General features: G+C 53.7%; 7 protein-coding genes across 7 annotated transcripts; 4 read left to right on the top strand and 3 right to left on the bottom strand.

Annotated features, from left to right (window-relative positions):
* Positions 1 to 111: 111 nt before the first annotated feature.
* NCS57_00629500 (Dolichol phosphate-mannose biosynthesis regulatory protein) lies at positions 112 to 611 on the bottom strand (the record flags this gene model as incomplete). Its single annotated transcript, XM_053056187.1, has 2 exons — positions 375 to 611; positions 112 to 297 (listed from the first exon to the last, which is right to left on the bottom strand). The coding sequence occupies exons 1-2, from the start codon at positions 429 to 431 to the stop codon at positions 112 to 114; spliced, it is 243 nt and encodes an 80-aa protein (XP_052915142.1). The 5' UTR covers positions 432 to 611.
* A 444-nt stretch (positions 612 to 1,055) lies between these two features.
* NCS57_00629400 (Pre-mRNA-splicing factor cwc22) lies at positions 1,056 to 3,312 on the top strand (the record flags this gene model as incomplete). The annotated part of the gene is made up of 2 exons (XM_053056186.1): positions 1,056 to 2,880; positions 2,993 to 3,312. The coding sequence occupies 2 exons, from the start codon at positions 1,056 to 1,058 to the stop codon at positions 3,310 to 3,312; spliced, it is 2,145 nt and encodes a 714-aa protein (XP_052915141.1).
* Positions 3,313 to 7,989: 4,677 nt separating this feature from the next.
* On the top strand, positions 7,990 to 8,608 carry NCS57_00629300 (uncharacterized protein; the record flags this gene model as incomplete). Its single annotated transcript, XM_053056185.1, has 3 exons — positions 7,990 to 8,022; positions 8,081 to 8,228; positions 8,295 to 8,608. 3 exons carry the CDS (start codon positions 7,990 to 7,992, stop codon positions 8,606 to 8,608), a joined length of 495 nt encoding a protein of 164 aa, XP_052915140.1.
* A 1,165-nt stretch (positions 8,609 to 9,773) lies between these two features.
* NCS57_00629200 (uncharacterized protein) lies at positions 9,774 to 10,166 on the top strand (the record flags this gene model as incomplete). The annotated part of the gene is made up of 2 exons (XM_053056184.1): positions 9,774 to 9,930; positions 9,961 to 10,166. 2 exons carry the CDS (start codon positions 9,774 to 9,776, stop codon positions 10,164 to 10,166), a joined length of 363 nt encoding a protein of 120 aa, XP_052915139.1.
* A 335-nt stretch (positions 10,167 to 10,501) lies between these two features.
* NCS57_00629100 (C3H1-type domain-containing protein) lies at positions 10,502 to 11,770 on the top strand (the record flags this gene model as incomplete). The annotated part of the gene is made up of 3 exons (XM_053056183.1): positions 10,502 to 10,570; positions 10,628 to 11,482; positions 11,534 to 11,770. 3 exons carry the CDS (start codon positions 10,502 to 10,504, stop codon positions 11,768 to 11,770), a joined length of 1,161 nt encoding a protein of 386 aa, XP_052915138.1.
* A 200-nt stretch (positions 11,771 to 11,970) lies between these two features.
* On the bottom strand, positions 11,971 to 13,567 carry NCS57_00629000 (TRNA-dihydrouridine(47) synthase [NAD(P)(+)]; the record flags this gene model as incomplete). The annotated part of the gene is made up of 2 exons (XM_053056182.1): positions 11,971 to 13,374; positions 13,439 to 13,567. The coding sequence occupies 2 exons, from the start codon at positions 13,565 to 13,567 to the stop codon at positions 11,971 to 11,973; spliced, it is 1,533 nt and encodes a 510-aa protein (XP_052915137.1).
* Positions 13,568 to 15,021: 1,454 nt separating this feature from the next.
* Positions 15,022 to 17,485, bottom strand: NCS57_00628900 (uncharacterized protein; the record flags this gene model as incomplete). Its single annotated transcript, XM_053056181.1, has 4 exons — positions 15,022 to 15,069; positions 15,123 to 15,511; positions 15,565 to 16,504; positions 16,583 to 17,485. 4 exons carry the CDS (start codon positions 17,483 to 17,485, stop codon positions 15,022 to 15,024), a joined length of 2,280 nt encoding a protein of 759 aa, XP_052915136.1.
* Positions 17,486 to 24,404: the final 6,919 nt, after the last annotated feature.

Below are 24,404 nucleotides of genomic sequence, written 5' to 3'. Positions count from 1 at the left end.
CCGCAAGGTCCCATGGCATGATTAGATGGTGGACTACTCAGGCAGAGAGAACATCGCCCCGAGATGCCACAATGAATAATTACAAGGTATATCTATCGACGTCTTGATCGTCTAGTTCGTCTTCTTGGCAGCAGCCTTGGCCTTGGCGGCCTTCTTTTTGTTGCTCCGGATCATGACCATGCCGAGGAAAGAGCCCACGACGGCGCCGCCGAGAAGAATGATGATGACGGGGATGCGGATGGCCCAAACGCGGGGAGGGAAGAAGTTCTGAAGCACGTGGTCGTCATCGACAAAGGGCTGTGAGGGTTGTTAGTATACACGCATGCGCGCAAATCGAGACCAGGAGGGTCGAGGTAGCGAGGGGCAAGACTCACCATGAGCAGGGTCCAGATGGTGTAGTAAAGGAAGACGACAGAAGCGGCCACGAGCATGGCGAGACCGACGATTTTGTCCAACTGCAAATTCGAGATCGAGTTAGTCGAGCGACAACTTGAAAAAGCGAGGGGTCGTCGAAGAGATGGGTTCAAGGATCGATGGTATGAGGCGCGTAAAGGGGACAGCGTGTAAACCAAGAGGCAATGTAGCGACTGACCATTGTAATAGATGCGCAAGGCGAGCGAGCGTAGTTGGTCTGGAAAGAAGAAGGGAGAAAAGAAGTTTAAAGAACGTCTGTCGTTGAAGCCTGAGCCGGTGCTGGGATGAGAGGTGGAAGTGGCACGGGGCGGGATGTACCTTTCGAGAAGTCCAGCCTGGCCAAAATTCAGGACGCGACTCAGGAGGTGACGATGGGTGGTGCTTCGAATTGAGTGGAGCAAGCGCCACAGCTCAGCCACAGATAATGTGGCTTGACAGCCTCGCCAGCCTGTGCGTCAACTTTTTTTTCCTGGTTGGTCTCTGGTCGCGCTGCAGCCTCCCAGCCTCAGGCTCAAAGTCACCAACGACATCCATCTTGGTCGTTGAGGAACTTTCGCCTTGTCTGTCTCCGCAACGCCATCAACTCTAGGAGCAGCGATATCCACGACATCAAAACCGCCGCGACTGCGACTCTATCGATGATGGCGTCCGCCGAGGTCGATATCCCCCGTCGCGAGCGCGACCGCGGCGACCGAAGCGACAAGCGCGATGGCGACTCGTACCGTCCTGCGAGGGCGCCGCGGTCGCCATCACCCTCACGAGCCCGCGAGCCGGTACCCGTACGCACGGAGGAGGAGAAGCAGGCTGCTGCAAAGGCCGAGTACGAGAAGCTGTTGACGATGCGATCCGGCGGTACCTACATTCCCCCCGCGAGACTGCGCGCGCTGCAGGCCCAGATCACGGACAAGACGAGCAAGGAGTACCAGCGCATGGCGTGGGAGGCGCTCAAGAAGAGTATCAATGGTTTGATCAACAAGGTCAACACGGCAAACATCAAGCACATCGTCCCCGAGCTGTTTGGCGAAAACCTGGTCCGCGGCCGAGGTCTGTTTTGCCGATCCATCATGAAGGCCCAGGCGGCCAGTTTGCCGTTTACGCCCATCTATGCCGCCATGGCTGCCATTGTCAACACGAAGCTGCCCCAGGTTGGTGAGCTGCTGATCCGCCGACTGGTTATGCAGTTCCGCAAGGGCTTCAAGCGCAACGACAAGGCCGTCTGCCTCTCCTCGACCACCTTCCTCGCCCACCTCATCAATCAACAGGTTCAACACGAGATGCTCGCTGGCCAGATCTTGCTTTTGCTTCTTCACAAACCTACCGACGACAGTGTGGAGATTGCGGTTGGCTTCTGCCGTGAAGTTGGACAGTACCTGGAGGATATGCAGCCGTCTATTTCCATGGCCGTTTTCGACCAGTTCAGAAACATTTTGCACGAGGCCGATATCGACAAGCGAACGCAGTACATGATCGAGGTCCTGTTTCAGGTGCGCAAGGACAAGTTCAAGGACAACCCTGCCGTCAAGGAGGAGCTGGATTTGGTTGAAGAGGAGGATCAGATTACTCACAGGGTCGAACTGGAAGGCGAGATTGACGTGCAGGACGGACTCAACATCTTCAAGTTTGACTCAGAATGGGAGGAGCACGAAGAGGCGTACAAGAAGCTCAAGGCCGAGATCTTGGGCGAAGGAAGCGATGACGAGGATGATGACGATGACGAGTACGACAGTTCGTCCGAGGAAGAGGAGGATGAAAAGACCAAGGCCATGGAGATCAAGGATCAGTCCAATGCCGACCTGGTCAACCTGCGCAGGACGATTTACCTCACCATTATGTCCAGCGCCGACCCCGAGGAAGCCGTTCACAAGCTCATGAAGATCAACCTTCCAGCAGGACAGGAGCCCGAGCTACCCTCGATGATCGTTGAGTGCTGCTCACAAGAAAAGACATACACCAAGTTCTTTGGAATGATTGGCGAGCGCTTCGCCAAGATCAACCGACTTTGGTGCGACTTGTTTGAGCAGGCTTTTGCCAAGTACTACGAGACCATCCACCGTTACGAGAACAACAAGCTCCGTAACATCGCCATGCTTTTTGGTCACATGTTTGCGTCAGACGCCCTTGGCTGGCACTGCCTGTCCGTCATCCACCTCAACGAGGACGAAACGACGTCGAGCAGTCGTATCTTTATCAAGATCCTGTTTCAGTTCATCGCGGAGGAGATGGGTATGCCCAAGCTCAGGGCACGTATGACGGACGAGACCTTGAGGCCCAACTTGGAAGGTCTCTTCCCCCAGGAAAACCCTCGCAACATTAGATTCTCCATCAACTACTTTACGAGTATTGGAATGGGTGCTCTCACCGAGGAGATGCGAACACACCTTCAGAACATGCCCAAGCCAGCTCTACCCGCTCCTCCTGCCGCCGACTCAGACTCGGATTCGGTTTCGAGTTACTCATCCTATACTGGTTCGTCCTACTCGAGATCTCGGTCACGATCGCGGACACCTCGTCGGGTCGCTGACCGGGGCCGTTCGACTTCTCGGACTCCTGAGCGGAGGGGCCGCGGACGCTCATACAGCTCGTCGCGGTCAAGATCCTACACAAGGTCTGTGTCTGCAAGAGGACGTGGACGTAGCCAGTCTTACTCTGCGAGCCCCCCTCGTCGAGGTCGGCGGTATACTAGTGAGAGCCGCTCACGATCTCCGGCGCCTCGTGGTGGACGTGGTCGAGCACGCAGCGATTCATACTCGTCTCGCAGCCGGTCACGCTCTCCTCCTCCACGCCAAGCTCGTGGCCGAAGAGATTCTTACGCCTCAGAAGGTCGGTCACCCTCACCGCCTCCTCGTGACAGGCGAAGTCGATCGCGTGATTCGCAAGATCGATCCCCTTCTCCCGTGAACAAGCGGGCGTCTCCCCCTGCTGCCAGAAAGCGGCAGAGGTCATTCTCTGGTAGCCCACCACGCCGAGGACGGCCGCGCGGAAACGCCGGTCCAGGCTCCAACCGGCGCAACAGCTCCTCTGTGAGCGACGGAGCGCGGGACAGGCCAAGGCAATATAGTCGATCGCCTTCGTACGATTCCCGCTCTCCGCCGCCAAGGAGGGCCAAGCAAGAGAGCAGGTCGCCGCCACCGGTGCGCAACGGGGGTGGCCGAGACTCACAATCGCGGTCGCCCAGCCCGCCACGACGTGGAGGCAACCGACCCGCTAGTCCTGTACCCGCCAAGAGGAGACGATATAGCGATAGTGTATCTAGGTCGCCGCCGCCTGTGAAGCGAGGACGGCGGGGAAGTTGAAAAGGCGGAAGGGGATGAGAGACGATGGGAAGCAAATCTTAATGGATAACATGTAGTTAGTTGACTTGGGCTGCTTTGGGGAGTTGTATCATCAGCGGGACTACCAAAATTGAAAGCTTCTGGCCCATTTTCGTTTCGTATCGTTTTTATTGATCGCTTGGCTTTGTGACCTTTAGAAGATCTGTTTAAGAGAGTCTTGCGTAAGATATAGGAACTCTGAAATGTAACTTGAAAGTTATTCTTCGGCCTCTAGCACTGATTGTAAATGTAATACTGTAATCCTGAAGTGCCCGTCTTGACCTGGTTCTTTGGTGTCAGAAAAGGGGCGGAATTGACCTTCACCCTGATCCCTGATGGTTCTATGATCCCATCGACTATGACAGAACGGCCGTAAACTAGACGTGAGGGCATCTACGAACCTGAACAACCCCCCAAAAAGGCCGATTCGCTCCGCCCATTTTAGATGATGCGTTGGACGGCATCGTCTGGGCGTTTGCTGCGGTTCGTGGTGTTAACGGGTTCATGCCGGATCCTGCATGCATTGTGCAGTTTAAATACAGCAATACAACGAGAGATAAACATATTTCGTTGGGCAATATGATACTATTCAAACAGTCAGGTTTTATTATGCTACGTTCGTTGAAATCCGAATGGAGAGTTACGACTGGGCGTTCTCACTGGATCTATAGATGCGTTTGCAACGCCAATTGTGGCATTTCGATAAACAGATGAAAGAAGACGAATGCTTCAGAAAGTACTAGATATAAATATCTCTATGATCTGTGGTCTCTCAACCCTTCTCTTCATCTCTCACAAGCTCACCTGGTTGAGGTTCCAGCAAGTCAACAACACTGAACCACACTGATACACCATCACCACCAGTTCTGAGCACCTCGTCAACTGCGGCATCATGGATCTCACCGACACAACCAAAGGTTTCCGCTGCGTCTGGGGTTGTGTCAAAAACACCATCATCGGACTCCCCATCAAGCTCACCATGTGGGGAGAGATCTTCCAGGAGTTCCTTGACGCCTTTTACGACCCTGACAGTGAGTTTCCCTTTGCTTACCTACAGTCTTTGTTCTGACAGATAAACAGACGCCGACCCGCATTCGATTGTGTCCCGAGCTACCCTCGGCTGCATCCTTTTATGTAACATGACGCTGGTCCTCCGATTGAGCGAGACTCTCCGATCTTATGAGACGTTTGGCGCTGCTACTACCCTGCCCTCCGCCGGCCCTGTTGACTTCTGCTGCGATCTTCAGGGAGTTTGCATGCCATGCGACTGGGCTTGAACAACTCTCGACACGTTTGAGATGGAGATGTGTGGATATCTGAGGAGGACGATGAGCTACGATGGATGGGATGTGGACTGCTTTTAGGCTTTCAACTCTAAGGGGTATCCTCAAGCTCGATATGAAAGGATGAAGGGATGACAAGTGCAGTAGCACATGGTGCTCTGATAATGAAGTTATGATGAAATCTCTTTCAATGATTTACAGTGACTGTAGTTGCCTGGTCAGTGTCAAGTTCCCGTCCGGGCAGTGACTTTAACATCGCGAATCGGTCCTTATGATGATGCTTCTACTTGTGCCACGTGAGAGCTGCCTTATCCACCTTGAGATATCCGCCTGTGTGTTTTTACTTTGCTTCACTTCAGACCTTTCTGCCTAAACTTACGAGCAGCATCTGTGATACTTGACATCGTTGAATGCGCATCTTGCAGGAACAAGCGACGACCACACCTACGACTTTTTTGAACTGCCCGCCAACTTGTGATTGGAAAACACGGCCAACATGGAATTTGAGACTTTCATCATCTGCTTCAGCCTCGGCCTCGTCTTTCTAGCGAGTTCGTCTTTTCCAACAACGTCCCGCTTTCTGCTGGGCCTCACGACCATGTGGTTTTACTCCACCATGGGTGGTGAGTTTGTCTGCCGCTCTCCGAAATATCGGCCTAACATGATACATCAGGAGCTGCATATTTCTCCGAGATTCTGTCTCCTATGGGCTCTGCCATTGTCGACCTCATCCTTTGGATTTACGATGCCACGCCCAAGTAAGGCTCCCCGCCCAAGAAAGAATCAATCCCGAACCCGAATATGCTTTTGCCGTCATCAACAAAGGCCTTCTTCGATACGAAGTTTGCTGAAGTATGGAGGGGGATTGCACCACGTGCCGCCCTATCCACTTCATTGTTGAACTCTAGTTCCTACAAGATCACATTGCTAACCTCTTACGTAGGCTCTCTCATCTTCTGTTCCCCTCTCATTAGATGTTTATCGAGATGCAAGGGTGACGTGTTTCCTTAGTTGTATCTTTGGAGAGATGTTGGTGACAGTGCCTACGAGGTAAAGCATGTCTTCAAAGAACTCAGTACCATGGCAAGTTGGTATCTTTGTCATGTTCTTGCTGATAAAGGGTTCAGGGGCAGGGCTATCCACATTTGTGCGATAAGTCATTTTCCTAATGCCAGCAGCGTATTGGCAGCCTGGAGTCTTTGTCTACCTTTGCAGATAGAGTCAAACCTCAATGGCAAAAGAGCAGTGAAAGACATCATGATGGGTATATAATCTATCATCCTTCACTCCCCAGCTCTTCCCGCTACTCACAACTCACACCAAGACACTGATATTGATACCACAATCCCACATAACGAATCTACCATGGCGGTGCACTTCCAACTCTTCGATACCGCGGCAGCATACACCATGATGCCCACAACCAAGGTTCTTGCAGCGCACTTCGTCAACATCTGCCTAATGACCATTCTTCTCGCCGCCCTATCCTTTAGCATCCTTTTGGTGCTCAGCGCTCTCACCTTCGAACTGAGCCTTCTGGGAATAACTCTGAGTCCCATGCCCGCTTGGCGATAGTCCTCATTTTCTAGCACGGAACTGAGTTGCTCATTCATGTGCTCGAGACGACAAAGAAATCCAGCACAATGTGGTGGTTGTAGGGTCACAGCCAACACTCCGGTTACCGGGCTGGATTACTTGGGAACTTTGGTGATTGGAATTTCCTACGGGCTTGAGACCATGGATTGGAGCGGTTGTGTTGTTGTCAAAGGGGTCATCAACCGTGCCTTGGTTATTGTATTCCACAGGGGAGAGTCGGCTATAGGAAGGGTGCCGATACAGTGAAGAAATGCGGTTAGGCATAGGAAAATATCAACACACTTTATCCTCATAGAATTCCTGAGCATGCCCCTGAAGCACTTTTCATGGAAACTAGGTCTGTTGTATCAGTTGGATTGAGATCCTACTCTCATCCAGACATTGCCCTGCGTCGCCACCTATATACTGACTCGTCGATGTGCCGTTTTCAGCTCTAGATCTCTGCGTAAGATCCATGACGAGCCGTATCATTGTGTGTGCCCGTTCTCCATGGTTGGATTAGATATGAACGTGCGTCCAATCTTTCAAGTCTGACAAACTGATGACATGAGTATCGCAAGAACTAGGAGCTCGCCTCCTATATTATACCGAGCAATCCACCCCTTTCTACCCATCCCTTTCCTCCTCTACATACCAAGAGTAACAGTTTCTTACACGCAATTCCCCAACCTCTTTTTGGAGTCATCAACGATAACTTGACAAGAATATGGAGTCCATCCTGCCCGCCCTCAACTCGGTTGGTTTTACACCCATCGGACCACTAACAGGTATGCACCTGAATTGAATCCCGCGCTTAACATGCTGATGAACCTCCCTAGGCTCGATTGCCGCTTTTTGGCAAAGCACGATTGGTGATGTCCCGGCAGGAAGTGTTTTCGCCTTTCTTCAGAGCATCACCATGAGCAAGGAAGCAGTTGGGGTGGCCAAGGTGGCCGGGTTTCTATCCTCTTTGGCTTAGGTAGTTTGGTATCGAGTCTGAGCGGGAATCGTATCTACCAGCTGGTCTGGTCGAAAAGTTATCGAATTGAGTTCTGTTGAAGTTCCAATTGTGATGCTACCCGTGACTCGCCTTTGCCAACAACTTGGTGTTTGTCTTGACTCCATCTTTGAGCAAGTGAAGCAAAACCTGTCGACTTGGCAATCATTCGCCTTGACACTCAATTCAAGGCTCACGTAATAACTCGTCACTGAAACCTTGCTGTGACTTGTAAGCATTCACCGGGGTTCGCTGGCCTGTGGTTGGGTCAAATGTTTGGTGTTGGCCTGGTCGGCCTCCCACATGAAACTGCATCGCCACCAAGGCTTTCCTGCAACCCTCACTCTCTCACCTTTGACCTTAATCAGACTTTCACCACTTGCATCAACTCTTGAGAGAAACTAGCGCTATGGCTGATAAAGTAAAGACAGCTTTGGCTCAGGTGCGTATTGGTCGTTATACATTCTTGCGGTTATGTGCTGACGATGAGGCTTGCCTAGGCCGCAGGGAAGGCCACACAGCATGCAAAGGATAATCCCAAGGCTGCCGCCGCAGTAGGCGCTGGACTTCTTGTGTGCGCGGTTCCAGCTTTAGTGGCTGCTCCAGCTCTCGGCCTCGCAGGTTTCGGTGCGAATGGCATCGTTGGAGGTCCGTTGGAACCTTTTGTCGGGATAGTGCATGGATTTAGTGCAGGCTTGCTAATAGTTCTTCCAGGTTCTCTTGCCGCTGGTGCTCAGAGCGGCATCGGAAGTGTCGTTGCCCCCAGTCTATTCGCAACCCTTCAGAGTGCCGGCGCTGGCGGTTACGGTGTGTCTGCCGTATATGGAGCCGTCCAAGGTGCAGCTGCTCTGGGCGCTGGCGGTAGCTTTGCTGCCTCCTTTAGAGGAAAGAAAGCGGATAAAGAGAAGAAAGGAGACAAAGACGGTGAAGAGAGCGAGACTGATGAGGGAGATGAAAAGCAGTCCAAAGAGAAGGAGAGTGGAGAGGTTGGCGATGAAGGCAAGGACGACAACAAACCGCACTTGTGACGCCTCTCTTCGCGAGCCGCACCATTTTATCTCTTTTGAGACTTTCGACGATATACATAAGAGCCAGTTGGAGACATAGACGTGGCAAAGGAGCCACTTGATCTTTGTATGGGCCATTGTGGATGTTGTAGACATCTTGTGCGGATCGGCTCTTTGAGAGCAAAGAAATATCAGACACCTTTTCTATAATATGCCCCTTCTTGTTTGTTGGCTTTGTCTTGATTAATTTGGCTTCATGCATCCAACCATTATCTGCAGTGAAGGCGTCAGGCAAAGAGGTAAACAGGTAGTTGACCCGGCTGAGCAATATATAGTGTCCAACTCTCCTTCTTCCCTGTTTTCCTTTTCCCAGAATAGACTTCGCCTTTTGGAGAACACCATAACATCACTCTATCGACGACACACCAGAACTAGGCCCAACATGCTGCCATTCTTTTCGTTTCTTGCGAGCCCCTTTCTGTCGGCTGCTGGGCTCTTCAACCAGGCTGTCTTGAACATCTTTGGATTTACGAGTGCCGGTGTCCATGCAGGTATGTTCCCCTTAATATGGCCTTTTCCCGTCCCACGTATCTTCTCTATGCTAATAAACTCTCCTAGGGTCTCTTGCCGCGTGGATCCAGAGTCTGATAGGAAATGTCAGTGCTGGGAGCTTTTTTGCTTTCTTCCAGAGCGCCGCAATGGGCGGCTATGCTACCGCTATCTTGAACAATATCGTCGCTTTGGGATATGCCTCTGTGGCTAGTGCGGCAGCGTTTTGGAGATACTTCACTTGATTGATCAATCAATCGTCTCCAGTCTGTTCGGTATTCAGGGGCAAGCCGACACAATGATACTACCGCAGACTCTATGAGAGATCCATGTCAATACAGTATGGACGATCAGGTCACCATACAAAAGGTCTTTTTTGTGTTTCTTTGGTGACGAGCCTGTAGTACAACACAAGCAGTTTCCTACCATCTGTAGTTGTTCAGTCCCTGGTGTTTGGTGGAGCAAACAAGCTATAGACAGGCAATTGACACTTGTACATAGCGATGCACTACCTAGATATTTAGCATGAAATGTCCTCTTAAAATTCTTTCTCTACTTGACCCAGGTTCTTGTGCAGCTGGTGTCCAAGCCCACAGGAATACTAGGTCAGACCACCTCCATTAATACGTGACCAACCATGGCATCAACATTGTCTATACCGGCAGCCTCTGCCTTTTCATCTACTGGACTAGCACTACTATTCGCGCCAGTTCAGACTGCAAGTCTTGCACTGGGCTTCATGGGCTTTGAGGGCGGTGTCATTGGAGGTCTGCAGCTCCTCTTGTCCCGAAACTGTACGTTAATGTGCTAATGGAACACCATAGGCTCGTTTGCCGCCTTGATTCATAGCTCCATTGGAAATGTAGCAGCCGGAAGCCCGTTTGCTATCCTCCAGAGCGCAGGGGCAGGCGGTTACGGCATGGCTATCGTGAGCGATGTCTTTGGATTGACGGGTCTGGGAATGACAGTCGTTGGAGCTGTTGGAATGGTTGGAGCATTGGTATCGTGGTTGGGCAGTTTTCTGCGGTAGGTCAAATGAACTGGTGGTGGTTTATCATTATGGTCACGTCCTTGACCCTCATCGTGTGACACTCTGCTGTATCTCTTGATCCCCAACATGACAAACCATGGCATGAATCAACTTGGTTTACTCAAGATACCTAAGACCTCTCAAACTGATCCCCACTTGCTTTTTTTTTTTCGTTGAAATGCCTTAGAGTGCAGGTTGCTATCAGTATCCTAAGCCTTAGGATCCACGCATTCACCTCCGCTTCACCATACTTTCCTTCCTCCCCCTCTTTCTCTTCCCTCCAAAATCTTGACTCATCCATCTTCGATAATCGCCCAAATTCTCTCAACTTGATCATGGCGGTCCCGGATCCCAACGTTGGAGGCGATCATCATGGAGATGAAGATTTGGTCAATGCTCCCCAGGTGAGATGACGCCCATGGCCCATCCCTGGGAAATCCGCACAAACTGACCAGGAGCAGAGCTATCCCCCTGGCACTTCCTCTCCTGAAGAGATACCTCTAGACCATCCGGCCTGGAGCGTCAAGCCAGTGAAAGTTCCAACCCTTGCTGGTACCATGACCACCCTTCTTACCTCCTTCGGCTTTACAGTCATTCCACCCACCCAGCCATCATCATCACGTCGACCTCGCAATCTTGCCACTGTTGCGGATCCAGAGGAACAACTTGCTTCTCTGCAGGGTTCCCGTCTCTCCCTGTTGAATTCTGCGCTCGGGGTCCCAGAGCATCCTGCAGAAGATGGCCCACAACCAGATGTGGCCCCCCTCGATGAGGTGCAAGCCAGTGCCGCTGAGGCAAGCAACGGCGAGGCCAGCAAGACTAAGAGCAAGTCTAAAAAGAAGAAGGCAGGGAAGAAGAAGGAGCAGCAGCAGGTTCAAACTGTTTGCCGTCTCTTTCAAGAATCTGGACGGTGTCGCTACGGAGACAACTGCAGGTACTCCCACCTGCTCCCCGACACTCTGCCTCCACCCAACGGCACGGTCGATCCTGATCCCCCGAAGAAAGAGGACGACTCCTCTGAGAAGGGAGACTCTTCCAAGAAAGAGGAAGACTCTCCGATTGATCTTTTCTTCGCAAAGTATCCCGAATTCGACTACGTGCGGGACAAGCCCCTGTGGGACGAGTTTGTTCGCATGGGTCAGCACTTCAAGTGGCAGGGCCCTAAGAAAGCTCAAGTCAAGAACGACTTCCGCGACGCCTTGGTGGAAGAGTTCGACTACGTCCACGGAACTGATGAGAGTAACCTGGAGAACTGGGGAAAGCTGTGTCAAGCAATGGGACTGTCTGCTCCAAAGACGCTGAAGGAGGCTCACAGGGTTCGTAAACTTGTCGAGCTCATCACAACTCACAATACTAACATGCAACAGGTTGTCCGGGGAGCTTACGTCAACCTCGTAGCCCTTGTTCAGAGTCCCAGAACTGGTGAATCTGTCGAGGTGTTCAAGAGCGTGCAGGATTTGAGACAATTCACGGCAAAGACCAAATGGACTTTCCCCCAGGAGCATACCCAAGCAGGTGGCTTGCTCAACATGCTGCTCCGCAAGATGGGTGGCCAGTCCCATGGACACGGATCTCGAGGAAAGAAGAAGGCCGTGGCCAAGTAATTGGTTGACAGGCAAGGAGGCAAGGCGACATGGGCATAGTCTGAGCAACACGATTGGTTGGTTGGTGGTGACAAGCTGGAGGTTGGGATATGGATATGTATGACAATAAACCTGTCTAGTCTTTTGTACTCTAAGTAGCCAACCTTCATACCCTCATACGCCGTCTACCCCATCCCAATTAGTGGGTATCGTCCATCATGTCATCCAGCAACAGCCTTATCCCTAGCCTTGATATCCTCTTGCTTGCCCTTCTCCTCCTCTTTCTTCTCCTTGGCCTTTCCTTTCTCCTTCTTACTCAACGTGATAGCTCCCTTCTTGAGCGCCTCATTGGGCAGTGGCCGGATGATGGGCTGTACCACCCACCACGGCCGCCGGCATCGGCGTTGTGTGCCTACCGAACTCTCCTCCTCTGGGGGATCCACCTCGCCCTCGGCCAGCGGCGTGGGATCTGCCACATTCTCGCCGTTGGTGCGCTCGTACTCGAGCAGGCCCTCGGCCACCTTGAGCTCCACGGCCGCTAGCACTCGCTCGTAGGCATCCATGTCACCCGCCCGGCTCTTGGCCAGCATGTCCCGCACGTCGGTGTGCTTGGAGACAAAGTGCCGCAAGAGGTGGAAGAGATGGGGCTGCATGGCCGACATGTTTGGTCCCTGCTCGCCCTTCTTTCCACCGCCGCCCTCCTTCTTGCGCCTCTTGGGCGCTGGCTCGTCATCCTCAGCCTGACTCTCCGTCATCCATGTTGTGTCGTCGCCGGGCATAAAGAGCGGTCTACGTTCAGGGGCTTTGCCTCCTAAGGCGTGCTCGTGGAGGATGTTCATGTACCGCCTCATAACGGCGTCAACTCTGTATCCACCCTTGCCGTCCTTACCCCTCCAATATTCCCGTCCCTCCTCGCCCACAGGTGGCGGCTTCGAAAAGATGGCCGGATCACTGAGGTTACCCTCAGCGCTCATGATACCGTCCGCCCCTGTAGCCTCGAGACATCGCTCGATATCGCCCTCCTGAAGGATATTTCCATTGGCAAAAATGACTGTCTCCTTTGGCAGGCTGTCGCGCAAGAACTTGATCATCTTCCACTCGGCCAGGCCTGTCAAGTGACCCTTTTGCTCTCTCCGCCGACCATGCACAGTCAGGATGGACGCGCCCGCCTTGAGCACATTCTGCGCATACGCCAACGTCTGTTCCTCAGTCTCCAGGATGCGAATCTTGGCCGTAACAGGCACAGGCAGCTCCTTGTGCAAAATATTGATCAGGCGGAAGATGAGATCCTGATCCTCCTGAAGGAAAGCGCCATACTTTCCCTTGCGCGCAATGCCCTGAGGACATCCAAGGTTGAGATCAACGGCGTCGCAATAGGGCGCGACCTGCTTGGCGGCAGCGAGGAGGGCGTCCGGGTCGTTGGCGCAGAACTGGACAAACAGCGGCCGATCGATGGAGGGGTTCCCGTCAAGCCAGGGGTCAGCGTTTGGGCGGACAGCCTGGAAGTGTGCTTGGCGGTACTTTTCGTCCTGCGAGAAGAGGCGGGCGTGCAGCATGGGCGTGTAGGCGAGGAGGCTGGACTGCTCGGTTGGGGAGAGGAAGGATCTGGTAAGCATGCGCCACGCCTATTAAGAAAGAGTCAGCAATGGCAGCACCGAGAAGGATTAAGAAAGAAAGCAAGATACATACAAATTCGGACTGGTCCACCATGGGCGCAACGATAAACTTGGGGCTGCCAATGCTCTCGTAGAATGCCCTGCCATGCAGCTTAGCTGGGCGGTGTTGCCCCGCGGGGCTCTGGTCGTCTCCGGTCGTCATGGTGGATATTCTTCGCAAGGCGGGATGATTATGATGATGATGCCTCGAGGTATAAGCAGACACAGGCCCCGGAGTATTAGTCTTCCGGAGCCAGACTCGCCGCAACAATCTCTCCAGGATGTCGTAAAGTCGTTTGTCGCAAAGCGTGCTCTCGGCCGTCGTTGTTGTGTAGCCCACAAGGTTCAACAGGGATTGTTTGAGAGAGAAAAAAAAAAGTTCGAAGTCCCTTCCTTGGCTTGGCGCTCGTCACACTCTGCACCCACTTTCCGGAGCTTCAAGGTGGGGGACCGCGAGGCTGTCAGTCCTACTGTGGCTGAGCGCGGGGCACGCGACGAGGCCCACCCGCCGAGGCATGGAAGCCGCAAGGCAAGCCCCGCGTTCAGCCTTCAGCCTTCCCCACACCAGAAACAAGCCCAAAGTCGGCTTAGCTTCAGCCTCGTCGAGGCACAATGTCTACTTGTACAGGTACATGTACCGATACTTGCTCGTGAACGTGGACCCTTGGTGTACGTACCGTCCCGTCACCATCTCATCTCCAACTCAACTCCCCTTCTCAGCTCAACTTTGATTGCTTACTACAATTCATAATCTGAGACAGCCCCCCCGGGCTGCCGCTCACACTCAGATCGACCGCACTCATTAATTAAACCCATCTCTTGACGCGCCTCGTCCGTCTCATAGGCAACGCCCATATAATTAACCATTCACTGAGGCTTCAACAATGATCCATGCAATCTCGAACTAAAACAGCTTTCATGCTTATTTACTAGTTCCAGCTATAGACATCCATCCTTCCATCGCCAAGACAAGCACCTACATACGTACGTACCGAAAAACTAAGTAGCTAGAAAATTCACGGCAAGTCATTGCCTCGTTCATTGTTTTCACTCCAGAGAAACACGACCCTCCATCTTGTTCCACCCACCCCAGTTTTCCTCGTCAAGTCCACATAGAGACTGACGACTGGGGATGTCGTGTTCTGTAACAAGTGGCGCCGTCGTTTCCTGGCTCAACATCCCATCTACTGGCTCTCAGCAGCAGTAACAGCCACTGCTGGCCCCTAGCCACGTCACCTCCAAATCTCGCTCCAGCTCCGCTACTGCAAAGTCCCATAAATCCATGCCCGTCACCCTCAGCTAGGGACTTGGGCGGGCTCTCTGCTTTGCTATGCTCTGCTTTGCTCCATCGCAACATGAAAAAGGAAACTGAGAAAAGAAAGATTAAAGAAATGTATGACTCTTTGGTCTAAATCCCACATGACATGTAGAGAGTGGTTAGAGTTGAACGCCCTTGACACCTTACTATGCTGTCCCAAACGCCCAAACGGTAGGTACTATGGTTGCAATACAAGATTCCGGGTCTCGCGGCCCGGCATCGATCAAAGGAAACAGAACACTGCTAGAAGCAGCCGTAGCTCTGTGTTGTGTGGTGGACATTGATTGCCATTGCCATCATCAGAAAAAGTGCGTGTAGATCTTTGAGTTTTCGTGAACTTCCATCTCCTGAATATCTTGTTAGCCTCTGCCATCTCCATTTGATACCGCATCAAACTCACCATCTTGAAGGTATTAAGCTCCTCCTTGATTTGCTGCGCCAGCATGGGTGTCAACCGGTTGCATGTCGCAATCTCGCCACGTCGGTCGTACTCCTGGCTAGGCCAGGTGTCGTAAAAGACCAGGCGAGGGGAGAAGGTCGCGTTGCGCTTGGCTGATCCATGAGGAGTGCCAGGCGCGCTCTTAGTGTCCTGGCGCAGCCGAAGGGCAGTCATGAAGTAATCCTCGCTGCCAATAGCGATCGAGCCGGTTCGACGGTGACCTTGCGACTCATCATTGGGTGTGCTGGGGGCACTGGAGTTAGGTGAGTCATTAATGGCCGGGACACTGGGGAGGTCCAGGCCAGGAGAAGTGTCAGCTGGCCGGGTAGAAGGGCTTGAAGAGCCTGGTCCTGTTACTAAGGGTTAGCTAGAGTCGACTCATCACCAATAGACTTTGACATACGCTTCAAGATTCCCTTGCGGACTGCGGCCAGCACTTCCGCGCGTTCTCTATCGCTGCCGACAATGCTCTTGCGCGAGTTGGAGTTGTCCGTGCCCGAGCTTCCCAGGCGCTCAGCGATCTCAGCACCCAGGTTTGTGTCGATCGAGTTGCGCTCCAGATGGGGGAAGCCATCTGTCGGCTTGGGGTCGGCAGTAACGTTGACTCGCTGCGTCTCCGCCTCGACAGTGATCATTGATACGGCGGCCTGGCTGGCCTCGGGAATAGGTCCATCCGCAGGTGCGACTCCAATCACTGACTTGGGTCGGAAAAGTCCCACCAGCGACCGGCCACTCTTCTTCATGCCCCGGCCCATCTTCCGGATCATGATGGAAGCCGAGGAGGCCGTGGATGATATGGAAAGGTTATCTGTCGAACCGCCAAAGAATCTACCGCCATAAATGCTGTGACCAAGGCCTGCCGCTTCTTGCGCCTCGGCGATGCGGGCTTGTTCAGCATCGTAGGCTTCATCCGAGGTGGGATCCTTGTGCAGCTTGGAGGGTTCCGTCTTGTCGGCGCTTTCGCCATCAGGTCCAGCAGCCTTGCGGAAATCGGCCGCGCTTCCAAACGAGAAGGCGCGACGCAGCCTAGATGTCTTGCTCTTGGACTTGCGCCCTTTCTGGTTAATAGCCGCGAGCTGCCTAGCCGCTGGCGTTTCTAGGTTACCCGCGCTTGCCGCGTGGTTAGCTGCTGCGTTGGACGGTGCAGGGTCGTCAGCGACATCGTTGGCCATGGTGGCAGGCCTGGAGAGAGGGGAGGGATTGGTTGTGCGCTTGATGGCATCGGAAGATGAGCCTCGAGGTGGGATATTAACCAACTTGGCGTGATCCTGCTTAGATGTGCTTTCGTTCGATGCCAGGGAAGAGGGGTTTCCAGTGGGGGCCGAGACATTGCGGTTGGCAGACTGCATATGAATCCCTGTTAGCATACGACCATCACACTGCCGATCTGATTGGGCAATGCGGCGGGAATAGCAACTCACCGATGATGGGCGCGAGTGGCTGCTGCGGCTTGAAACAATGCTCTCGGAGCTGCCGTTGCGCGAATGCACGGCGGGATTGGATACGACTCGGAGGGTATCAGACTTGACCTTGTCTTGCGCAACAGCCCTCGACGACTCCGACGACTCAACACTCCGCATGCTACGCCGCCGCGATCGCTTAGAGTCATCCAGGGGCGACTGCGGAGGCAACTGCATGTCATCCATAGATGTGCCAGGCATAGCGTTGTAGAAGCTGTTGGGTCGGTTGAGGACGGCCGCGCGTTGCGGGTTCGGCCCGTTGTAAAGCTGCGCCGCTGTAGGCATTCCGTTGTTTCCTGGAAGGGTAGTGCTTTGAGAGCGACCGTGCTGGTTTTGCTGTTGAGAATTCGACGGTCGTCTGTATCTATCGGGAGCGGCCTTGCTGGATGAAGTAGGGGAATATGGCTGCTGGGTAGGTCCGGCAAGGAAGGCCGAGTGAGGTCGAGGAGCGGGTACGATATTTCTCCTTTGGGGGATAGCAGAATCGTCGCGTGCTCCCGTTTGGCCAACACCCATGGTATTCGTGTAGGGCAGGTTTGTCATTGACGAACTGAACCCACGGTTGCCATAGTTGGCATTGGAGACTTGGTTTCGGACTGGTTGTCCCTGTTGCTGCTGCCAGGCTTGGGCGTGGTTCAGAGTCGGAGTACTCGTGAAGGCGTATTGTTGGACAGGAGCCGAGCTGCCACGGTATCCGGATGGGGCGGCAGCGCCGTATCTGGGAGCTTGAGACGGCGTTCCCACGTACTGGTGGCCATTCTGGCCTTGGTTGGAGGATATCATGCCTGTAGCGGAAGTCGGTCGGGTCTGGAGCATCGTCACCGTTGCAGTTTGCTGAGGATATGTTTGAACCAGCGCAGCCATAATTAGCGTCGGCAAATCTCGTTAAATCGAGGAGCCGTCAACAACAATCGTATCCACGAAGCTCGTGCACGGATTCTTGTCGTCGGTCCAGGTTCGAGTTTGATGATAGGTTGGTGGTGGATTCGCGACGCAATCTATGTGCAGGACAGGACAAAACAGATACAACTGAAAGATTGTTGTCAGCAGGCTGTTCTCAAATTTAGGCGGCAACTCGTTCACCAAATCGAGCTTGCCTCAAAGAAACAATGAGTGGTATCAGGCATTTGCCAACGTCAACAGCTCCAACCGACTCGCACGGTCGACTTACTTTTTTTTCTGATTTATTGTTGGTGACAAACGAGAAGCGTTGAAAGAGACGAGAGGACTAGGACGCCAGCGACCCGAGACCGAAACGAGTGATCGTGTCGAAAGGGACAGCTCACTTTTACCGTGGGCAAGATTTCGACTCGGCTACAATATGATTGCTAGAGGCAGGTTCGGGGAGCAAGATCAAGAGTCGTCTTAGACAACTTGAATCTCGGCTTAGTTGTAGCGAAACATGGGAAGATCGTCGTCGTTTCGGGGCGATAGAACGAGGAGACGGGACAGCCGAGATGAGAAAGGGAGGTATTACGGGATTCGTTCGCGAGGTGAGGGTTCAAAGGCGAGGGAGGCAAGGTAGGACTCCTTTCGTTGGAGGTCGTCACGGGGATCTGGAAAGAGCAAGGGCAGATGGCGAGGCAAATGCAAATGCGCTGGAGGAAGAGTCTGAAGTGACGATATCTGCAACGAGGCGCTCACGAGGGGCGAGAGAACGGAAAAGGGCTGAGATCGAAGGCGTCCAGAAAAGTGTTGTGGTGTTCGGAGAGGGCGACGGCCGACTTGGGAGAGAGAAAGGGGCACGGCAGTTTAGCTGCAGCCGGGAGACACGAGGCGTGCAGACGAGGGGGCTGAGAAAGCCGAAATGGCGAAGAGTGACGGTGATGGCGATGAGGAAGGGAGGAGAGGAAAGAAAAAGGAAAAGACACAAGAACAATGAGAAACAACGAGACAAGACGGAGATGGTGATAGGAAAGAAGACAGAAATTCGCCAAGCTGTGGTGGTGAGGTTGAGGGAGGAAACGGCTGCTGCTCTCCTGGCCGTAAAAAGTCGACAGGGCCTCAGTGCTCGGGCGGGAAAGAGGGAAGAGCGATACGTACCGGTACCGGGGACTTGTACCTGGTCGTACTGGAGGTACCTACACCTGGTACCCACTTCTCTGGAAGGACGCCGGTCAGGACTCAATAAGGATGGTCCTTGGTTAGAGCACATGCAGTGAGGCCAGGAACGGCAATGCCAGGTGCCAAAAGAGCTCGCAACTGTCCATCCACATACGCCTGAGTTGCAGCGGCCATCGGGAGTGGCACCCCCTATAAGCCACCCAAGACGCCCATCCATTTCAGTTCCAATGCCCCCCGTTCCCTACTGTACACTCAACGCTCTACCGTCAGAGTGGGGGCCGCCAATTGCAGCAGCTACTCCGTAGGCGCATCTCATGTCCGACGCGCAACCCTTTCGGGTCTGAACGTGACAGCAGCGTGGTTGCAGTTCCATAATAGCCTCGGTGGCTACAGATGATGGAGAGAGAAGAGATGGATGGCACCTGCCGGAGCTGCATCCCACGCACCTGACCGACACGATCGATGGCATCCAATCCATCCGTCGTCCATGCAGTCGACGTGATTTGGCCATCAACAACAGACGGCACAAGGCATTCGCTGCTGCCCTGAGTATCAGCCTGGTGGAGCAGATGCCGGTCCTGCCATTGAGATACAGAATACGCACGCAGTACGAGTACGTACTGTAAGCCCTGGGCTGCACGGGACAAGGGGCACCTACCTTAGGCCTTCGTCAGCAAGCAAGCAAACAAGCAATGGAAAATGTGGTTTCGGTTCTTGAATTCACACATGTCTCGGGCGCCAGAAGCACCTCGACATCCTCACCTCGCACATCCACACCAGGGCCCAACACGAGGTCCTTGGTGGTGCCATCCCAGCGCGTCTCCAGGATTCCCCAAGACAAAGTCCCACGACTTCCAGGAGCCTCGGGCGGGTCCTGTTGATGCCACAAGGGCCCGAGAGCCCGCCATTGGCTGGCGACATCGTTGTGGCATTGACCCAGCCTGCGCTAGACAAGGGATTCAACAGACCCCCGGCAAGGTATAGTGACCACGTCCTTCAAGTACTATCTCTGGCTTTTGGCCTCCTGTCCTGTCCTGTACCGTCCTGTCCTGTGCCGCGAGGATACGCAAGGGGACCGCCCAGCGCCAGCAGATCGGCCGTTAACAGATTGGATCCAGGAACCTGTCTGTGCTGGTTGCTGGCTGACGCTGGCGCTGTCTGGCTTTTTGATGGTGCTTCCTTCGCTGCATTGTCCAACGACCAACTCAGTATACCGGGAGCAGCTCAAACGTTGGCGCTGACCTGTGCCCCTCGAGGCTGTCATTGTCCTGAAAAAGAGGTCCCTGAATTTCCTCACATTGCCGCTGTCTGCTGGTTGCCGTCTCCTACAAGAACAGGCGAAACGATGGCTTTTTGCCGCCGTCTGGAGTCGAGTTGAGCCCGTCTGCAATATCCGCACCGCACCTTCAACGATTCGGGGTCTTCAGCCAGGGGTAGGTACCCACGCTTGGCTACAGAGAATACTTGTCTGCAATACCTACAGTACTTGGTTCCAAGCAAGGGGACGGTGGAGCATACCTACCTCGCTGCTTTGCTCCTAATAACCAGTCCAGTCACCAACCTACCGGTTTAGGGGGTTGCCAAAGGCTTAATAGCAGATCCAGTCAATGTGCCAGAAGGTCTCCATTCACCCTGTCGTCCGCCAGAAGCGGGCGGCCGGCGGACGTTGATGCTGGGTCCCGCGCCGCTCGTACCGATCCTACGCAGAAGAGCACATCGAAATACGATTAGCCATGGGACATCCTAGTCGCTTCTGGGACTCGCGTGCATTTGTGTGGCCTTGTGTATCTACAAATCGCTGCCTCGATTTTTCCTCAGGAGAACCCATCTTCACAACCTCGGCGAGCAGGTTCCTGGTACTGGTGGTTGGTGACTCTTCCAACAGCGTCAAAGTCAATTGAAAGATCAGCATCAGCCTCGTAATCATTCGGCTACCGTTACCTTGTTTCTGGCAGTTGAACCGACAGCCCAGGAATGTTATTCTGGGAATAAACGAGGAAATCAACATGGCTACAAGAAAAGCGTAACACAATGGAGCCCACCCTCGCATGAGAGATGATCATCCATTCAGATGGGCCAGGCCCATGGCATGAATCAAACTCGTCCCTTTCTCCTGCATCTCAACAACTTAGCGCTCACATCCTGAGTTACCTCAGGCCTTCGATTACTGGCCATGAGATTCGGTATCTCATATGCTCCTGATCCTGATCTCGGTTTGACACATGATTGAGTTGAATCGATGCCGGCAGAAAGAAGCATGCACCAGTGCGCCTCATTCTGCTTGTCGTCCCATGGCCTGCAGTAGTGTTGCTGCGAGGCGATGGCCGCAGGGAGCGTGGATCTCAGACTGGGCATCCGATGGGTCGGATGGGAGATGGAAGTACTGTACTTTCAACAGCAACGGCAAACCCGCAACAAGAACCAAGACCAAGAGACGAGGAGGCGAGGCCCACTGGGTCCTCGAATAACGGCAATCGGGGGCAAAACGGCACCAGACATATGCACGATGGCATCGAAAAGGGCCAGTTCTGATAGGAGGGCAATTGGCAGAGATGTGCTGCAAGGCATGGTGGAGGATGGCCTCGACACCGTCTTCCGTCACATTCACGCCGAGAGACATGCTCGTGGTCTTATTCCTGCTGGGGCTGTAGAGTCCCTTGCAACTTAAGGGTTGGCACACCGAGCAATGCCTGCTGTGTCGTTCGTCTACGAAGCCCCTGGTTCCCGGTCGATTCTCCACGCTCATTGATCTTATTTTGTCACAACTTTTTTTTCTTCCTTCTCTAGCCCTCAAGAGCCGCAACCATGACAGCAAAGCATCACGCCGCCTCTCCACTGAAAGGAAGCTGGAATTTTCCATGACAACATGACATTGACCCAGCAGCCTCCTTGGAAGAAAGGGCAGCCCTCACGCTGATCTGGGTATTTTTAGACTGGGGCACCGAGAGGGTCAGGCCAGGGCCTGCCTGTTGGTTCTTCTCCATCACAAGTCACGTATCCCCCACTCAACTTGCTCTCCTGTGCAATGGTGGTGGTTGCGTGGCGATACCCAGCAGTGAGGAGTCGAGTACGCTAGGCCTCTGAAGTCTAGCCGCGAGTGCCGGGTTCGCAGCGTCTCCGAGCGCCCAACAAAGCCAAATAGATAGAAATGGTATTGTCCCCTCTTCCAATTCTGTCCTCGACCGACTAGGTTCCCGCCGGTGTCTGCGGGATACGGAGCTGGGAGGGATCGGGTATGGGCGAACAAGGCTGCGATTAACGACCAGGCGAGTTCATAGAGGTGCGACTCGACAATATGGATGACTGGGTTGTATTCTGCCACCATACAGTTCACCGACAAGTCCTCGTCATTTTACATGCCAGCTCGTGCCGCCCAGGCCTGGTAAGCCAATGCTGCTCTAGCACTGGACTGCTTGACTCAGGCAATGGGTCTGGGGTATGCCATTTGGGGAGCCTGGCAGCCTGGGTTGAAATGATGGCAATGCGAGGATACGCCCCTTGGACCCTCCAGGGATGAAACAAGTTGAGCCAGGGTGCCAGCCTGTCTCAGGCCCCCGTCTTGACATTGCGTGCGAACAACACCACCACACACGTTCGTTCTGTCATGATGCCGCGCAGCATGAGTCCACTCGTCTACGGGTTCCGGCACTTGTTGTTAGTTGTGTTTGTGACTATCGGTTCACTGGCATCAACCGTTGGCCAACTTACTGTACCGCGCATGGCGTGCGGCTGGGAATTCAAATGCTGTCCTTGACCTCCTACTGGACGCTTGTTTTTGCAGAGGACGCGTCAGGGTTCAACGTCACATGCAGTGTGGTTGGCTGCGTTTACTGGGAGCGAGGACGGAACCTTCTGTCGCTTAGCCTCTTCTGGCTTCGAATGGAGGACAAACAACCAAGTTGAATCTTATCTGCATACTGGCACGACGCGGATGTCGACCCGTGTAGCCTACTGCTGCTGGCGTTGATGATGGCTCCGCAACCCATGCTGGTTGCATCAACAAGATGCAGTGTCTTGCAGCTAGCCACACGGGCTGGCGAGCCTGACCTGGACCAGACCAGGCTGGTGATGGCTTCAACGCCGGTCATCCTTCACCCCGAGACCTTTACCGCTTAAGCAGGTACGGTCAATCAAGGGTAAGCCGCCATCGAAGGGTTCATGGTAGCATCATGGTGCCAGTCGGCGCTTTGTTCGGCTCCCACTTACTGGGGTTTTTGAGCCGCGCCAACCTCTGGTGCAACTGTACCCTTCCTGTCCATCACTTGGGGTTTAGCTTGGTGGTGCTCTCGAATCACCCATTTAAACTCCCGCCGTTGCCGTTGATCGACGGCCCTTCAGGGCCCTTCCTCCGGGAAGGGGCCACGGCTAGAGTGTCAACCATCCCTCTGGAAAGGTTTCCGACGTGTAGGGTAGACTTCTATGAAGACAGACTTTCCCATCATGTTGGATGAGAGGTCTATGCACGGCGAGGCTATCCCAACGACCTATTAGTCTTGTCGCTCACCTAGAGGCGCTTAATTGCTAGATAGTCTTGACCTCTTGTCCATGTCACAAGAAACCTACCTAATGGGGCGCCATGTTCCCATGGCAATCATCGATCACGATGCCGATACACGCATCCATTCCCGCCGCACAGGCTCACTCGTGATCCGCCCGGGCCTCTAGGGAGAGACAAGAACACACGGTCCTGGCAGTTGGGCCAGCTATTTCGGCGACGGGCGAGACAAGACATCCGTATCAGTACCGTCCAGCCAGCCATGATTCTGGAGACAGTCCTCGACTGTATCAAGATTGGCTCTGGTGTTGATTGCCCCTAGGCCCAGACTACAGGCACAGGGGCCTGGGCATTTCAGGTAATTTCATTTTACCTCAGCTTTGAGATGAGCTGGAGATAACACGGGGCCGGGTTGCGAGAGGAACCACGTCCTAGCGTCTGGCAGAGCAATTCCCGAAGGTGCCGGGGTCACTATACCAGTCACTGTCACCATCGCCTGTTGCTGGCTGATCTGGAGAGGTTCAGGTTGTCAACCTCATCTCAATCTCTTGCTCGATGAAATGAAGCCCACGTGGACTGCTCAGGGTCTGACAGGAGGGCAATCCAACCAAGCAGCAAAGAACAGTGGACTATTCGCCAAGATTACGACAGGTTGCCCTGAAGCTCCGCCTTCTGCCAAATATTTACCCATCCTCCGCGAAGGCCGCAGCTTCAAAAGGGGATCTACATATTTGGATGTAACTTTGGTCTCGGCTCCTTTCCATCCTCTCCCTGTCAAACCATCTACGAACCCCGGCCCGTCCAGGCGGTCATTCCAGTTTCCCCAGACAGACGTCTCTCAATTTACTCGAGACGACTGACTGCTCTGTTATTTTGCACCTGTCAGATTCACGAAGCGCGCGTCTTGCAGAGCTGATCTTGCCTGGATAGAGGTGACACAGGGCGTCGGAGAGGAGAGGGGCGGATCGGATAAATCAACGTCTCAGAGCCACCCAGTCGCATCCCAGCGGCTGCACGTGAAGAGCGACAACATAGGTATTTACCTACATTATCCGTGCTCATAATATCCGGATACTGTCATTGAGTGTCTCGGCAGAGAGCACCCTGCGAGGATCCTCAAAAGAGGCCGATCCGGCGGTGCACATCACTCCCCCGCGCCGCGCCGCTCCCCCGCTCCGCATCCCTTCCCATCCCTCTCATATCGCGCCGCCCGCTTCGGGAAGT

Source organism: Fusarium keratoplasticum, chromosome 4 (assembly GCF_025433545.1).
Source record: "Fusarium keratoplasticum isolate Fu6.1 chromosome 4, whole genome shotgun sequence".
Classification (NCBI taxonomy): Eukaryota; Fungi; Ascomycota; class Sordariomycetes; order Hypocreales; family Nectriaceae; genus Fusarium; species Fusarium keratoplasticum.
The sequence above is the reverse complement of the archived record's forward strand: the minus strand, read 5'-3'. Positions and strand labels throughout refer to the sequence as shown.